General features: G+C 34.4%; 2 protein-coding genes across 3 annotated transcripts in view; one reads left to right on the top strand and one right to left on the bottom strand.

The window, feature by feature from the left end:
* LOC113515158 (GPI transamidase component PIG-S) overlaps positions 1 to 8024 on the bottom strand; it is an 81289-nt gene extending 73265 nt beyond the window's left edge. Inside the window, exon 1 of the mRNA XM_052895863.1 lies at positions 7826 to 8024. Coding sequence (XP_052751823.1) covers positions 7826 to 7859 — 34 coding nt within the window. The 5' untranslated portion in view covers positions 7860 to 8024. The remainder of the gene's footprint in view (positions 1 to 7825) is intronic.
* LOC113514990 (protein I'm not dead yet) overlaps positions 1 to 18928 on the top strand; it is a 69600-nt gene that overhangs the window by 35016 nt on the left and 15656 nt on the right. The window contains exons 1-7 of one of the 2 annotated variants that reach the window (XM_052895862.1): positions 8470 to 8535; positions 8629 to 8762; positions 12179 to 12326; positions 13018 to 13283; positions 15586 to 15700; positions 16490 to 16578; positions 17513 to 17638. In XM_052895862.1, the coding sequence (XP_052751822.1) occupies positions 8716 to 8762; positions 12179 to 12326; positions 13018 to 13283; positions 15586 to 15700; positions 16490 to 16578; positions 17513 to 17638 (791 nt within the window). In that variant the 5' untranslated portion in view covers positions 8470 to 8535; positions 8629 to 8715. Of the gene's footprint in view, positions 1 to 8469; positions 8536 to 8628; positions 8763 to 12178; positions 12327 to 13017; positions 13284 to 15585; positions 15701 to 16489; positions 16579 to 17512; positions 17639 to 18928 lie in introns of those variants that run through there. The other variant, XM_026899101.3, reaches the window with a different exon arrangement.

Genomic DNA, 18928 nt, shown 5'->3' with positions numbered 1-18928 from the left:
CTTTGTTTACGGTCGCGATTGATGTGATTATGAGGCATTTTTTATTATTTTAACCGTATCACGACACTGTGGATTTAATGTACGAATGCTCGACTAGTTTCGGTAGCACCCGGGGCCCTTAGTCATGAGCGGCCATATCTTAATATTGTAGTTGTGAATATGTGCATAGAAATTTAAATGCTAGTTTGTTACGGCTTAACCAATCCCTATGAAATTTGGTACTATGTACCTAGGATGGAGAAGGAAGGATAGATTTTTTATCCTGGTTAGTGAACATACCTCGGACAAGTGGTCGAAGACCGATAAACGCTAGCTGCATATATTTTATTATATCGCGACGGTAATATCGTACGATATCGTGTCGATAAAATGGCATAATATCGTATAGGTGATACTAAAAATTAAAAAAAAACATCCAATTACTGTAATCAAATATAGTACACAGAACATTTGAAAGCATCGCAACAAATCTCCCTCTATGCAATCGAATCAGTGTATGTTTACGTCAGTTAAACACAATTTGATTTTGTGTGTGGGCGATAAAAGACACACGGAAAGGTAAATAAAACCTTTCGTTTAACTGAAAAACTAACAGATTTATACACTTTTCTCGGAAATCAATAAATGTCGGGAGTTACGTAAAAGATTTCCTGTAAAAACTGCAGTAGGTGTTCATTCGAAATTAAAGCCATAAAAACCAAAAAGTATGGAACATGTAATTATGAGATAAAGTAAGGCTACCTTTGAACTAGTCCCTAAAGAGAAAATCAATAAGTGTTTGAAGGGGGGAAAGGGATTGTTAGTAATGGAGGCTGAGAATCCTATTGCTAGCAATATACCCAACCAGGTCGACCTCCTCGCGGTTCCTTCTGGAAACTATCATGGTTAATTCGTGATGAATTCATCATGATGGGCTAACTGGCCTGTTTTTATTCATGAGAATAAAAACAGGCTAGATGACTGAAGATAGATGACTATCACCCTACACTGGTGCTCCGCCAGCATATCCCGTTAGCGTGGACGGGGTTGCCATTCTATTTTCACTCGTCAAAAAAAGTGTTTGAAAGTTAAAATTATTAACATAATTCATTAATAGTATAATTATTATAATTTAATTATCATAATTTATGGCGCAAAAGGCAGACAGTAAAAGCTTGTCAAGTGACCCAGTGCTGGGCAAAGCCTCGGCATTACTGACGTAAAGGCTGTTGACTTTGACTTTGAAAGTGGTGTCGAATTTCAATTTTAAGTTGAAATTTTCAAAAATCTCTTCTTAGCGAATGATTACGATATAAAATAAACTTATGTTTCAGATTTCAGCATTTTAGATCTAGTAATTTTATGCGTTGGTAGATAATCAGGATAGCCGATTTTGTAAAAGATATAGAAAAAACTAAAGAAGATTAATAATGTAATTATAATTCGTATCTGGAATAACCTATACGTTACTTCTTGCTCCGTCCACTTTTCAGTAGGGGTGGGTAATAAAAAGCAATGTCTATATATTTTAGTCACAATATATACTGGTCCATGAATATGTTAATAGTCTGTTATCCAAAAAAACAATATATGATAACAGACTTTTAACATATTCGAAAATAGATATCTGACCGTTATAGAAATGGGCATTGACCGTTTTTCCACCATCAATATGCAGTGGAACCCAATATAATATAGATATCGAATCGTTATCTATATACTATGTCTAATTATCAGTATATTTATGCGTATCATAAAAAACACCTTTAGTTTCCTACATAGTATACGTTAGAATGTTAAAGACATTTTAGGATGCTTTGCAAAGGTAAGCTCTCAAATTACCACACCAACAGCGAAAGAATAAGTACCAATTTCGGCACGGCGCCATGTCACTGATTCGTCCAAAAAAACTACGCGTAGTATACTTTTCTAAAATTACCAATCCCACGGTCGCTGACGTCGGTATCCACAATATCCTTCAGCGGTTGGCCTTGCCAGTACAAAATAGAACCTGGTTAACAGTATCCACTGAAAACAAGCTCGTGGATGCTAATAGAAATAGATTGCAAATTCAAACACATACATACAGACAAGCCGATTCAAACTGACGTCAAGCCGCGCCCCCGAAGCTGGATTGGCGCCATTATTACACAACGGTCTTCCAGTATCCAGATAAACAAGTGAATATCAAGAATAATGGACAGGCATTCGTGATTTATGTATCAAATTGAGCTTCGGCTCGTAAAAGCGATAAGGAAGAAATCTAGTCTATTCGTGAGAAAGGAAGACTCTAGAGCTTCCGATGAATCAACAAGAAATCTTGCACGGAATGGATTGATGCAAATGGTATAAGATCCAAATATTGATAAAGCCTATTGATGGTTTACTCCAATAAATTGGTTCTGAGTCTTGGTATTTTAGGATGCTCCATTACGTTTGGGTTTTCATTAGGCCGTGGTATTTAAAGCGGAATTGTTATCGTTACTGGGGGTAGGAATTTTATTATTATATCAGCCGTCAACTGTCCACAGTTGAGCATAGGGCTCTGCCCTATCCTCCCTTATAGGGAGGGTTTTGTCAGTAGTTGGCCAGCTTGGCTTGCGGATTAGCAACCGCAGTTAGGCTTTGGGGATGCTTTAAAAGGGATGCTGCTGTCCATCCCTCCACCATTTAGTTCCTTTAGTCGCCTATTACGACACCAATGGGAAAGGAAGGGGTGGCCCATTCTACGCCGAGACCACATGGCGAGGCCACATTGTCACACCTTGTTATGTCGTTATGAAACTATGCTTCCATATTGACGTCCTGTCTGAAGAGATATAACCGTGAAATTACTGGGTAGTCATGTAATGACTCTGTGTCCGTGCTTACCCCCAGAATTGTTTGGTGCCCATCAAGATGCGAGAGGAACTTTCAGCTATGCGCAAAGATAATTAAAAAAAAAAAACCTAAACAATTTTTTTATGGGGTCTGGCTTCATTTTTGATAATTTGGTAAAAGTATAAACTATGCACACATATTCTTTGTTATGCTGAGGTGCAGTCAATGCATGTCAGTGCATATCATATCAGGCCACTGACAGTAACCTTGTTTACCGGCTGCCTTCACCTTCCATGTGTATAAAGTGAGAATACCTCGTCCATAAACATCCAGCATTACCCATATCCATTACACAGTATGTACATTGCATCACCTTGGACTTTGAAGCTAATAAATAATTTATTGCTTCCGTTGTCTACATGCTGTGGAAATATGGATGTATTTTCATGAATATTATATATGCATAGAATAAACGTCATGATGATGGTTTCATCCGATTTATAGAACCCAAAGGCCATGAATTAGAATCTGCAGACTGATATCTGATGCAAGCAAATTGGGAACAAATTGCATAGAGTACACGTTAAGTTAACTGTTTTAATCGTTGAAAATAGAACGATAAGTGAGAGTGAGAATGGAGTCAGGTTCGTTGACCAAATTATAAGCATATTAGTTTTTAGGAGATAATGCGTGGAGCACCCTGACAGTGTATATTGCTTACAGTACCTGGTCTCTGTTATTAACAATTAAATTTTTTCATAGATGCTGATAGACTAAAGACGTAGACGTTAGAATGTTTTCTAGTCAAATATATATATATATATATATATATATATATATATATATATATATATATATATATATTGCATAAATCACAGCGGAGATTATAATATGGAATACTTCTTACTTTAATTCGTGTCAATAGCAAACAAGTAGGTATACTATTATTTAATAAGCATGGGTGATATGGATACCGATCCGATATCTATATATTGGGTTCCTCTGGACACTGATGGCGGAAAAAAGGTCATCACCCATTTTGATATCGCCCATATTGGTCGGATATCTACTTTCGAATATGTTAAAAGTCTGTTATCCAATATTATTTTCTGGATAACAGACTTTTAATATATTCGTTATTATATCAATAGATATTGTAACTAAAATATATTATTGCTATATATTACCTACCCTTATTATTTATTAGATAAGGATTGTTTTTTACTGGATGATAATGGAATGGTAACCCTGCCCGCGCTAACGGTATACGCTGGCGGGGCACCAGTGAAGAGTGATAGATGAGAATGAGTCAGTTAGTCCATCGTGATGAATACAACTGGGATTTAGCACGATGGACTAACTGACTTCCAGGAGGGACCACGTGGAGGTCGATTTAACATGATATACTACTAGTAATGAACAGATTGGGTTTATTTATAAATATATTTAGTAAATATATTACTTATAAAAAAAAAATCTATTTATTGTTTGTACAGCGTAACTATAAATACACAACAAACAAATAAAAACAGTATGGCTAAGTCATTTTCCTTCATAGATGTTGTTACTGATTAATATTTTCAGTTTTTTGGCACACACATTGTGTAAGATATGCATGACGGCACAGGTGAATGTACTGTGGTAGTTAACGTTGGCGCCAATAAATTGTCTTTAATACTGGTGCCAAATTATAATTTTTTTAATTTATATTTTATTCTAATCGTATCGCGCGACTTCGACCGCGTGAAACAGTCTATAATGTGTCTCACATGCTAAATTAGGATATAACCTACCCGTGTATTACCCCTATGTAGTACCCCTAAATTTCAAATCTGTTTAGCAGTTTTTGCGTGAAAGACAAAAACACCCATTCATCCATCATTACAAACTTTCACATTGATAATCTTAATTAATAAGATGTATTTTGAGTATGTGCCAGAGGGAGACATTGTACAAAAGTCGTTTGCTTGGGTACCTCTGTCCCATTCGTGTTCAACCGTAAAGCAATGTTTGCATGGCTGTGTTTCGGTTTGAAGGGTGGGATATGCCGTGAATTTACAGGGTACAGAGGAATAACATCTGAGTCCTCAGGAATGGCAACGCATGGGGGGTATCATGGGCGAAACAGTATACTCTGTTATGTACATGGTACTGCTCATGTCTATAGGCGATGGTTACCACTTTCCATTAGCCGTGTAGGCTGTCAGCTTGTTTACCATTCTAAGTTGTATAAAAAAAATAGTAATGCCATATGTACACAAATTCTTAATATTTTGTTATAATTATTATGGCAATGCTCTATCTATAAACTGTTTGTCTAATAAATAATGGAGCAAAATCTTAATTGACTTAACCCTAGAAATGGGAAACAAAATAGAAGTCGACAATGCAAAAAATGGCAGGATGAACTGAAACAAATTGTTGGTTACAATCAGAAAAGAGTTAGACAGAAAGTAATGGAAGTCGTTTATCAAGAGGCACACCGAACTTCGAGACATATTATAATAAATAAAAATAAATTTTAATATAAATCACACATACATATTGAATATTATTTGAAAGGAGTTTCAGGATATAAAGGCTATTGTATCATATTGTACTGTCTAATAAATAAATATTTATTGAATATATTTAACAAATTTTTCATCTTATTTCTCAATAGTAAAATTCATAATAAAATAAAAAAAAAAAAAGTAATTTACATTAATAAAGTCAGTGAGCAATTCAATAACGAGTGCTTTGCAATTTTTATAAAGTACCTAATTATCTTCCTGCCTTAACCCTATATCTATTGGATCATCATATTCTTTCTTCTTTTATTCCTCTCTATTTGCAGTTATTTCAGTACAAATCACATTAATTTACAACACTGTTTTCATCTCTTTAAAATTAAATTAAATGAATCCATCCATTTACCAGGGAAACTTGTACAAAGTCAATTGCTTGTACCTCTGTGCTATTCATGTTTCAACCGTGAAGCAGTTGTATTTGTATGGCTGTTTCAGTTTGAAGGATAGGATATAGCAGTGAATTTACAGGGTACAGAGGTATAACACCTTAGTCCTGAGGAATGCAATGCATGGGTGAAATAGCAGTTGGGCGCAGCTGGCATCAGTAAAGCTGGATCTTCACTGGATGTGATCTGATATGATGTGTAAAATGTAATATGATTTTTTATTACTATATCAGAACATATAAATGTAAAAAAGTCTTTATTCCATGCTATATCAAAAATTAATTACTAATAATTAATATTAAAATATAAATTTTTTAAAAATTAATTTTATATACTGAATATTAAAAGCCAAATTGTAATATCTTATTATGCATTGTTTCTGACAAATATGATGCATCATCATCAAATGACATAAATATTTTTTTTTTTTACTAATGAAGAATTCCACAATGGATAACAATATCACCTGATGGTAAGTGATGATGTATTTTGAGACGGAGCTCAAATATAATATTACAACAATACCTTTCATTTCTCAAAATATAATAAATAGATTTAACAATATATCCACCAAATTTTATTGTTCATTCATTAATTTTTACTCTGATGAGGATGAAGGTGCATTCAACTGTATTGTATATATATATATATATATATATATATATATATATATATATATATATATATATATATATATATATATATACGTGCGATGGGCGGGGACTATGTCGCAGTCATACAGATTGGAGTGTGGTGTGAGGCAAGGAGGGTTGTCTTCGCCCGTACTATTTAATCTGTATATTAATGATCTGATTGTTGCTTTGAGTGGTACCCGTGTCGGCTGTCACATAGACGGCATTAATGTTAATAATATAAGTTATGCTGATGACATGGTGCTGCTCAGCGCGTCGATATGTGGGCTTAAAAAACTCGTGGCTATTTGCGAGTCATATGCTGCATGCCACGGACTGATATACAATGCTGTGAAAAGTGTGGTCATGGTCTTTGAGAGCAGAGGCAAAAACTCAATAGGCTTTCCAGATATTAAACTTAAGGGTATAGCGCTGAAGAGGGTGTATAAATTTAAATATTTAGGACATCAATTGGCCTCGGATCTCAAAGATGATGATGACATTGAACGGGAGCGGAGGGCGCTGGCGGTGAGGGCGAATATGATAGCACGCAGGTTTGCGCGGTGCTCTGGACAAGTTAAAATTACGTTATTTAGATCACATTGCACATCTTTCTATGCATGCAACCTGTGGGCTGTATATACTCAAAAATCCTACAGCGACCTCCGTATCCAATATAATAACGCGTTCAGGGTGTTGATGGGGCTGCCACGATTCTGCAGCGCGTCAGGGATGTTCGCTGAGCATCGTGTAGATTGTTTTTATGCCACGATGCGAAAAAGGTGTGCATCCCTGGTGCGCAGAGTACGTGCCAGCACCAACAGCATCCTGAGTATGATAGCAAGCAGGCTGGACTGTGTGTACGTTAATCGCTGCTGCGCAATTTCCAATGGAATTGTGCAGCGGTGATTATCTGTATACTGCTTAATATATTGTATGTGTGTATGTGTGTGTATGTGTATTGTGTATGTAAATTTACTAACATTAGTTTTTAAGAATATTGTTACTAATAAATATTTAATGGATGAAATATTTAATAATTATTATTATTATTATTATATATATATATATATATATATATATATATATATATATATATATATATATATATATATATATATATATATATATATATATATATATATATATATATATCCAATGATTTTGAAGAAATTTTAATAGGAAAGTGTTTAGCACAGTGAGTTTATGCCCTTGCTGATTCTATAACAATTCCCTCAAAATGAAAAGAAAAAGTATCGGTTCAGAAAACTCAAATTAACCTAAAATATTTATAACGTAAAATATTGTCTATAAATATAGTTTTGTATTTAAAAACTATTCTTGTTAGAGCGTTGTTTAATACATACTCTTAAAATAATTTATAAACATTAAAATGCAGTTATAAACAAAATATAGGAACTACTAATTTCAAACTCACCTTCCACTTCAGATTTCGGTTCCATTTTAGTCATGACGAGTGATAATGTCACATATAAATGAAAAACTAAACACTATTTTCACTCAGAAAGTAATCTCTCAGTTATATTTTATTGTAACTCATTGAAAAATGTTCATTATTCATTATTTAATCAGAATCAAGTGTTTTATATTTACTTATTGAAGTATTTGACATTTTCATTCATGTGTCAACATACAAAATGACAGCTTATAGTGCCGGCCTTTTCTATTCGATTGGTAGCATTGATAAAATATTATAGTATGTACCTCCAAGCAATTTCGTTATGCATATATATTTAGCTACTTATAAAATTCTTTATTGAGTAATTTTTGCTTTTTATTACAACTTTAGGTTACATATTTTCAAGTTTTGTAATACATAAAGTACTGTGTACCTTCGTAATGTATTATTATAATATACTATCAAGTATACAAAGGGATTTTTAAAAACATGCTTGGTTTAAGCTGCTTATGTGTACCAGTTATGAGACTTCAACTGCCTTATTGTCAGTGTAGGCAATCTTAGAACCGCAAATGTTTGACTTGATATTGACATTTGAATGACGGTAATTGATGTTATGTTTCGTTGGTTACGAACGGCGAACGAATTATCGAAACAAACCGATCAATAGAATTTATTTGAATTTCGTTTATTCTAATTTTTATAAAATTATTGTCTTCGAATATAAAGTACTCATAATATTCTCTTATTATTGTTAAATTAAAGAAATTAATATAGTTACGTTGAACAATGTTTTTTAATTACAACGTATTTATTTACAGGTACAAATGAGAATGCGAGGGCCGAAAAAATATTCACGTTGAATTAAATATTTTGGCGGTGTTTTTATAACAAGAAATATATAAAAAATGTCTACAACAGTGGAGAATGGAATCAATGGCGCAGAGGAAGGCCGGTATGTAATTAATCATAATCAAATATCTTTTTAATACAATTGTTTATACCCGAGCTAATTTCAAATAAAATAAAATATTTTTAATTAAAAATAATAACTCGACTCACCAAATTATATTGTAAAATAATTAGATAAAGTAACTATATCGTACGTCGCCCCGTTTTCTAGAAATAAAAGTGTAATAAAAAATTTCTAAGTCCCAGAAATATTTGATGCGCTATAAATTTAAAACGAAGCGGCGCGCGAAAAAATTTTATATGACTAAAGATAATCTCCTCGAAGAATCCTATCAGATGGACCCATAAATGTAGAGGTATTGTGACATAAAAAAGCCTTCAAAATTTTTCTAAGTTCATGGCTCATAGAGCCTCTAAAGGTATACTCCAAACCAAAAATGTGGTTACTTTCGTAATATAGAAACTGTAATAAATTTTATAACATTTATTATCCATAGAATAATAAATCATAAAACAGTGTGACTTTTTTACAGAATTTTCTTATAAGTGATTTTCTATTTAAAGAATAAATACACATAAAATTGTATACCTGTTACCCGGTACTAACAAGTTTTTGTAAGTGGCTCTCTTAGATGCTTAAATGCATTTGCCCACATTTCAACATTAGCATGGCACTGTGCATGAACAATTTGTGAAAAATTGAACTCTTTTGAATTTAGAATTATTTTTTTAGTTGAATGTTGGTGCACCATGTCTCCCACTTTATTAATTTATTATTTTTCAGTTACTTTTTAATATGTTTAAAATTTATTTACTTAGAATTTCTAGAAACCAGTGCTAATTAACAGTTGTATTAAAATTATTTATTATTATCTATTAAATATTGTTTTAAATGTAGCATGTTATTTTGTCTTAAATGACAAAAAAACAGTGTTTTTCTTTTACAAAAATATTAACCCACTTATTTACAAGAACTAAAACCTACAAATCTACTTTAAATATTACACTGTTTTGTCACTTTCTTTCAAGTTAGAAATTTAGTGTAAAAGAAAAAGATAAAGTACAATATCTAAAATGTGTTTATGAGAGGTTTGTAGTTTTTATGAATAAGGGGTAAGCTTTTTATTTTTTATGTCCAATGCATATGACCTATATAAATTACAAATCCGGGACAAAGTCTCTTTTTTGTCCACTTGTCTCTGTACTAATTAAAAAGATGTCTTTCTATCATTTTGCTTCTTCCAATATTGACATATTTCTTTATTTTTTTTTTTATCTTTTTATTATACATTAAATATTGTAAGAACCATGCACTAAAAATATTCAAAATCAAACTGTTACAAGAATACCTACAATATTATTTATATACAGGGTGTAAGGGACAGGTTAACAAAAACTAGAACAGTGAATTGAGATCATTATTCTGAACTGAAAACCAGTGGGAATTCTTTCCAGAAAATTTAATTTTTTTTCTGCTTTTTCATTTATATATAAGATTATATAAGATCTATTATATTATGTCATAATATAAAGAAATAATAATATTTTATATTGAAATAGTATGAATGCGCGTAATCAGCTATGTTAGGTCAATGCATTAAGCGAGGCGCTATTGAGCGCGCGTCGTATGGATAGTAAAATATCAAATACATTGCGCGGCGTCAGAACAAAAAATCGTTAATTATATGGCTATGGTGCATTTTCGGTGGGTGAAATAATTTAACATTTGATTTAGGCCATTTATCTGGATCAACTGTTTTTGTTTTGATCGACCTGTCCCTTCCACCCTGTATATATATGTTTGTTTTATAAATAGGTTTATTTAGAGAATATATTAATGCCATTCATATGTCCTGAACACTTTCAGGACAGATTACAAGGATAATTCAGGACATTGGTCTGTTTAGACATGCATAGACTGGTAGGAAAATGTTTGAGCTTTTATAAAAAATTTTTAGGAGATATATAAGAGATTTGAGACTTTAGAATTGACTCCACTATAGGACATAACACTTATTCTCTTTCATCAATTCAACAGATTATAAAGTATTTAGAAACAGAACATAAATATTCAGTTGTTCATAAATATCTGTTGAGAAAAAAAAAGCACTAAAGTAAATAGACAAACTTAACTACCAGTTGTCCAGAGAACATGTCGAGATAGAATACATTCTGAATTATCCTGTAATCATTGAGGACATGTCAAATGCATTGGACCACTGTTTGTTATTTACACTGTGGATAAACATAGAGTGTCGTTGACCAACTGTTTTTTAATAAAATAGGTTGTATGCATTGTAATTATTTTAAATGTATGATTTGTAGCCAATATTTATAGAAGACTAATTGTAAATATATATGATTAGTTGGAATGTTTAGATTGATACAATACCTTATAAAAGTATTCATGAAACTGAATAACTTTCATCTACAAACATAGAGTTTGATGATTTATTAAAAACTTATTACTAAATTTAAAAGCAAAAGCTAACATTTCATTTGTTCATTCTCTTCCTATTTTTTTTTTAATAAATGTATTTTTAATAAAGAATTAAATGACTTAAGAGACTCATAAGTTGCTTTTTTTATGGTACATTTTTCTCAAATTTCATTGAATGTATTTCGATAATTCTAATATCTTATATATGAGAAATGACACTCGTTTTTCTTAGAGGAACATTTTAAGAACAATTCTGAAATCTTTTATTAAACCTGACCATTCAATTGATCAGGTACTGCCACTGGGTTTTGAGTGTTTTTTTTTTACTATGTAGATCAGTGATTCTCAACCTTTTCTTTTGTTGCGTCACATATTTAACGATTTCAAAATTTGGCGGCACACAAAGAAAAAGATAAAAATTATTTACTTACTACAACACACTGCATGAATAGTTTATGACAAAAATTTTAAATATTTGCAAAATTTTGGCGGCACACTTTTAAAATTTGGCGGCACACAAAAGTGCCGCGGCACAGTGGTTGAGAATCACTGATGTAGATATATTAACTATATTTATGTATATACAAATTCTTATTTATTATAAATATTGGTGTCAAATCTGTTAGAAAAATTTATTGTAAAGTATGTATAGCAAGCAGGAAAGAGGTATTATATCTCGACATGTTTCGACATCAAGCGGCTGTGACGCGAGCACGAGCGAATTGATGTCGAAACATGCCGAGCTTTTTCGATCTAAATGCACCTAAGTCAAACTGGTAATTATATTATATTAAAATATAAAATGTTCTTACCAAACTTTTAACAATATATACTGAATGTTTTAAAACTAGAGGGCACCACTGTTACACAAGTAAAAGTAGAGTTCCACCATACCTCTTTCCTGTGACTGTTTGTTGTCTCTTACTTCTGTTTTGCCGCTTACTTCTGTTTACAGTCAATTAACAGCACGCCGGGTCATCAACAGGTCTTATAATATGTGTGTTTGTTCTCTTTTCCAGCGGGACGACTTATTTTTTTTCCAGAAGTAGGTCGAGCGCGTCGCTATGGCAACGGGCGAGCCTTTTCTTTTCTATATACTGGAAGAGTCTGCTGGTTGTGTTCACGCCAATAGTACTGTTGCCTATACCTATACTGAATCATGGAACGGTAATTTTTTATTTGTTATAAGTTTATCATAAGTTTTTTATTTATACAACTTAGAATAGCAAACAAGCTGACGGCCCACCTGATGGAAAGTGGTAACCGTCGCCTATAGACATGAGCAGTAGCATGGACATAACAGAGTATACTGTTTCGCCCATGATACCCCCCATGCGTTGCCATACCTGAGGACTCAGGTGTTATTCCTCTGTACCCAGTAAATTCACGCCATATCCCACCCTTCAAACCGAAACATAGCCATGCAAACACAACTGCTTCACGGTAGAAACACGAATGGGACACAGGTACCCAAACAAACGACTTTTGTACAAAGTCTCCCTCTGGTATAATATATAGTGGAATATATTGCTAACAGTTTTGTCTCAGTTAAGTTACGTTTAAGTCTCTGTTAGTAAACGCCTTTCTTTTCAGTAACGTATGCTGCCCACTCCACCACAGCTGTTAACTGTCCACTGCTGAACATATAATAATAATAACACAACTGCTTCACGGTTGAAACACGAATGGGACAGAGGTACCCAAGCAATCGACTTTTGTACAAAGTTCTAAAATATTCTAGTAGGCCAATTATGATGAAAGAAATGTCATCGAAGTGTTTATATTTTGTTTATACTACTATACAATGTCACAGAAATTATTCTAGAATTATCTAGCAATTATTATTATCAATTTCCAGCAATACAGGTGTATGTACGTGGTGCTGATTATGGCGACATACTGGGTGCTGGAACTGCTGCCGCTGCCCGTCACCTCAATGTTACCAATCGTCCTGTTCCCAACGATGGGCATCCTAGACTCGGACAAGACCTGCGCTTCCTACATGAAGGAGACCAACATGATGTTCATGGGTGGTCTGATGATTGCTGCTGGTGTGCAGCATTCCAAATTGCCGAAGAGAGTCGCCCTCTGGACTGTGCAGGTGGTTGGCTGTTCTCATAGAAGGTCAGTGGGCATCTTTTAATTGTGTTAAAGTTGTAACTTTACCGCACTTGGTGGTGCATGGAACCTTTTTTTTTAATTTTTTTTTCTCAAATTAGAATGGAAAACAAGCTGACGACCCACCCGATGAAAAGTGGTAGCCAATTAAGGATTAAATATTAAAACAATTAAGGACTTACTACCTATAACTTGCAGAACATTTAAACTCTTTTTTTTTATACAACTTAGAATGGCAAACAAACTGACGGCCCACCTGATGGAAAGTGGTAACCGTCGCCTATAGATATGAGCAGTACCATGGACATAACAGAGTATACTGTTTCGCCCATGATACCCCCCATGCGTTGCTATTCCTGAGGACTCAGGTGTTATTCCTCTGTACCCTGTTAATTCACGCCATATCCCACCCTTCAAACTGAAACACAGCCATGCAAATACAACTGTTTCACGGTTGAAACACGAATGGGATAGAGGTATCCAAGCAATCGACTTTTGTACAAAGTCTCCCTGTGGTAACAATATTATTTGTGGGAACTGATGACTGTATTAGGTGTTAAACCTGTATTACAAGTCACCAGGACCCTTACTTCGTATAGTACAAATCATACAGATTATAAAAGAGTTTTATAATTTTTTTTTAATGGGTGAAAATGGAATGGTTTCCCCGCCCGTGCTATCGGTGTACACAGGCGAGGCACTAGTGAGAGATGATAGGTGAGGATAAAGTCAGGTAAGTTGGCCCATCGTGACAAATTACAGAAGAATTAAACCACAGTGGTTTCCAGGGGGAACCGCGTGGAGGTCGACCTAATAGGGTATATTGCTAGCAATGGGATTGTTTTTTTTTAATGGATGATAATGGAATGGTAACCCCGCCTGCGTTAACGATATACTCTAGATGGCACCAGTGAGGGACGATAGGTGACAATGAAAAGGCAGGTCAGTTAGCCTATCGTAATGGATTCACTTGGAATAGAACACGATAGTTTCCAGGGGGAACCGCGAGGAGGTCGACCTGACTACTAATCCCCATTTTTAACAATCCATTATCCTCCCGCAATGGGAATGTTAGACCCTATTACTAACAATCCCTTTCCCCAAAAGCGTATGCATTTAGCGCAGGTAGGGTTACCATTTCATTGTCATCCATTAAAAAAATAAATTTGTCTCGGTCAATCACCATTAGCTGGTCATGCAGACGATGACGCGGGTAAAAGCTAGTGAAGAAATAAATGACAGTTGTGTGAATGTTTTATTTAGATTATTTATCTTCGTATTGTTAAAACAAAGATTACTATGTAGATTGAAGTATGTTCCGTTGCACAAACAAATTGTAAAATATGTTTATAGTTTTATTAGTGTTTTGACATTTTAATATTTGTGAGTGTACTAACGATTCTTACTATCCTGGTAAATATTGTTCTACCTATAATTCAGTAAAAGAGCGTAAAAGTACTACTTAATGAAAGTTGGGGGCGCGGGGGGGTTGCTAGGGGGCTTGTACAATGTTACGATGCGTTTATGAGGCAGGAAAGGGGTTTGAACAATGCGTTACGTAACATTTTTTTTTTATTTCAATAAAAAATAGTAGAATGGTAACCCCGCCTGCGCTAATAGTATATACTGGCGGGGCACCAGTGAGAGATGATACGTGTAAATGAAAAGGCTAGTCGGTTTGCCCATCGTGATGAATACACTTGGAATTGAGCACAATGGTTGCCAGGGGGGACCACGGGGAGGTCGAACTGTTAGGGTATTTTGTTAGAAATGGGAGTGGTAATCCCCAATCTCCCAAGTTGGCAAACCTTTTCGTTTATGTATTACGGGGTCCTCAACTGTATTGTACGTCATTTTTATTTTGTTTTAGTTGCCAGTATTCGTTAGTGTTGTGACTTTTAGGTAAAAACGGTCACTTGAGTGTTACGTAACGTTTACAGTGAAGGAGGGGCTACAGAAAAATCTTATAGTGCGTTATATAAGGGTCAACAATCTTTCATAAATTGCATTACTTAATACTAACGTATACGTAATACGTAACTTGAATGTCCTCTAAACGTTTTACTCGCTCCCGCCATCTATCGGATTTATTCTTTCTTATCGGGATAATTCTATCTCTTAAGTTGGAACATGGGCAATATGTACATATACAAAATTTCAATGACATCAGTAAAGTTTATGTAAATTGACAGATAAATGCGACATTGCCATACTTTGTTTATGAACGCTCCTAAGACGATGCTAATGAATTTGATTTCAAGCTATATATCTATAGATATAAAAACATTATTATTTTTTTTATTTCCAGACTGAATTTCGGCCTAACATTCGTTACCATGTTCATATCAATGTGGGTGTCCAACGCTGCAGCTACCACCATGATGGTGCCCATCGTGGAGGCTATACTAGAAGTACTTGAACAGGTTAGACATAATTTATCCTAGTAAATATTAATTATAAAATATAATAAAAGAAAAAAAAAATTAAGTTATGTACACATGTTAAATTTTTTTTTATACAACATAGACTGGCAAACACTGTATCTGTATGAACCTTTTTTATAATTGCAACAATGTTTGCTGAATAAACTATTATTTATTTATTTATCTCGATGATACCATAACAGGAGATATCTAAGACGACTTAACATGTCATCATGACACATTACAACTGTAATATCATGTCGTTAAAGTTGAAATTACAATGACTGTATTCGGATTCTTAAATATAGATAGATAGATAGTTACTCTTTATTGTTTCCTTCAAAAGATTACAATAGTAAACTTATTATAAATACAAACAATTACAAGAAATGTTCACACTTAGACAACAATGGGCGGCCTTATCGCTAAAAGCGATCTCTTCCAACTAATCTTTCGATTATATAATTAATTCATATAATTATATTTAATCTAGAGTACTACGATCATTGTAATTTAAACTTTATTGTAGTACTTTATTTTGATACTTTTTGCAATGACATTCTGTTGGTGTGAACATTATAAGTACTCTGGGCTCTGAGACATAAATAAATTAAAAAATAAAAACCGAATTAATTTAAGTTTTATTTCCAAGATAATAATAATACTACATTAATTCAATGTTTTTATAACAGTATGTTAAAAGCTTAGAAGTATATATTTTGTTTTAAAACATTTTGTTTAGGCTTATCTGGATCATGCAATCTAATTGTTTGATACTATTGTTTACAGCAAGGACTTGGTGATGTATACATTAATAGAAAGAAGAACGCCACACCAGAGAACGGGAAAGATGTCAAAGCAGTGAAAGGTGAAGAGGAGTGAGTATTTTTTTTTAAGTATGTACCAATATCTAGTGTTATTTGTACAGCACGTAAGTGATGCAAATAAATTAATGTAATGTAAATTGAACTCTTTATTTCTGTGCTTAGCCTCTCATTTGGGCTGTTTTGCGTAACAAATAAATTTTATATGTATCTATCTACTTATTTTTCTATACTATTATAAAATAGTTCTTGTCAGAATTATGAATATAAAATAGGGCTCAGAATCGAGCCTTGGGGTACACCTAGAACCAATATGGTTTCAAATGTATAAAAAAATATTTCCACTGTCTAATGGAGTGGTTACTTAATTGGTAAGAGTTTTAGCTTAATGTTTTCCACAAAATGTTTTCCCTCCAAACTCCACCTCAGCAGAGGAAGACTTTGTACAAAAGTCATCTGCAGTCATGTCAGTCATGTCTTTATTTTATTATGATTTAATATTGAAAAATATATACAAATTCATATTTTCACTCTGTAACGATCAACCCCTTTTTTTTAATTGCGTTTTTTATATTCCGCAATAGGGTTGCAAGATGACAATCGAATATAATAATTGTAGTACGATATATTTTCATGTATAGTTCTAGAAATAATGTATATGGTAAAACAACGTTTGCCGAGTCTGATAGTTTTCTATAAATGTTTCCTCTTTTTCCATTTTATGTACTTTCAACTACCGTAATGAGGAGGGCGAAAGGGATTGTTAGTAATGGGGTAAAATAGCCCCGTTACTACCAATATACTCTGTCACGTCGACTTTCACGTGGTTCCCCCTGGAAACCATCGTGACCTATTCCAAGTGAATTCATCACGATGGGCTTAACTGTCCTGTCTTTTCATTCTCACCTGTCATCCCTCACTGGTGCCTCGCCAGTGTATGCCGATAGGGTTGAGTTGGCATGATGATTCTATTGCTGATTGATGGCAGGGCCCCGATACCGAGTAACATAACGATCTGCTACTTCCTGAGCATCGCGTACGCGTCCACGCTGGGCGGCTGCGGCACTCTCGTCGGCACTGCTACCAACTCCGCCTTCAAAGGGATATTTGATTCGTGAGTATAATTTTTTTATATATATATTTTTAAATAATGACAGACAATCTTTTTTTTTTATACCACTGAGGTGGCAAACAAGCATACGGCCCACCTGATGGTAAGTGGTTACCGTAGCCTATGAACACCTGCAATACCAGAGGTATTACGCGTGCGTTGCCGACCCTGAAGAAACCTCTTTACCCCTCTTTTGAAGAACCCCATGTTGTAGTCTCTTGGGAGAATCTCGGCAGGGAGCTCATTCCACAACCTGAGTGTTCGTGGGAGGAAACATCTCTACAACCGCGCAGTACGCGACCATTGAGGCTGTAGGACATGAGGATGAACTCCCTGTCGACGGCGAGCCGTACAATGGTAGAAAGTGGCTGTGGGCATCATATTGAACAATTCCTCTGAGCACAATCCATTGTACAGGCGGTAGAACACGCAGAGTGAGGCAAAATCTTTCCTAAGATTTAAGGGTTCGATACCGCCTGTGAGCCTGGGATCATCGACAATTCTCATAGCTCGTCGTTGCAATCTGTATTGATTGGTTAGTTCACAAATAGAGATGGCTATATATAACTGGGATTTAAATAAAAAAAAAACGCGTAAGTTGTACAGTAGTACATACAGTATGGGGTTCTTCAAAAAAGGTATATTAAGATTTCTTCAGAGTCGGCAACGTGCACGTGACACCCATAATATTGCAGACGTCCACATACCTTAGTGACTGTTTACTATCAGACGGGCTGTATGCTTGTTTGCCACCTTTGTGGTATAACTTCGCTGTGGGCCTTTGGTCCAGATAGACTTTAAACACCTTAATTTTTTTTCATCCACATCCATATTCTATGTATATTTAAGTCTAATTGAAATTCCACTTGTATGTATGTATGTATCTATCAGCCGTTAACTGTTCACTGCTTAACATAGGCCTCCCCTATAAATGGGGGGAGGGCTGCTCATCTCTCGATTAAGTTCCCTTAGTCGACTCTTACACCCACAGGAAAGAAAGGGGTGGCCAATTCTATGCCGGGAAGCAAAATTTTACTTGCAAGATATTTACTATTATAAATAAACATAAACGCTTATACATACAAAATTGAACTGAATAAAAGCCTGTAAAATTACATTAACTTCCTAAATTGGGAGTCCTCAGCTTCAGCTTTACCGCCCCAGGCCCCTGGCATGCTCAGTCCATCACTGGTAAGTATCCATTCACGCACAATGGCCCAAATGAGAGGCTAAGTGCGGAAAATGGAGTCCCTTTCACAGTATCCATTCACACATATGAAGTTGATTGTTTGT

Source organism: Galleria mellonella, unplaced genomic scaffold (genome assembly GCF_026898425.1).
Source record: "Galleria mellonella isolate WM207_F2 unplaced genomic scaffold, CSIRO_AGI_GalMel_v1 utg312, whole genome shotgun sequence".
Lineage (NCBI taxonomy): Eukaryota > Metazoa > Arthropoda > Insecta > Lepidoptera > Pyralidae > Galleria > Galleria mellonella.
The sequence above is the reverse complement of the archived record's forward strand: the minus strand, read 5'-3'. Positions and strand labels throughout refer to the sequence as shown.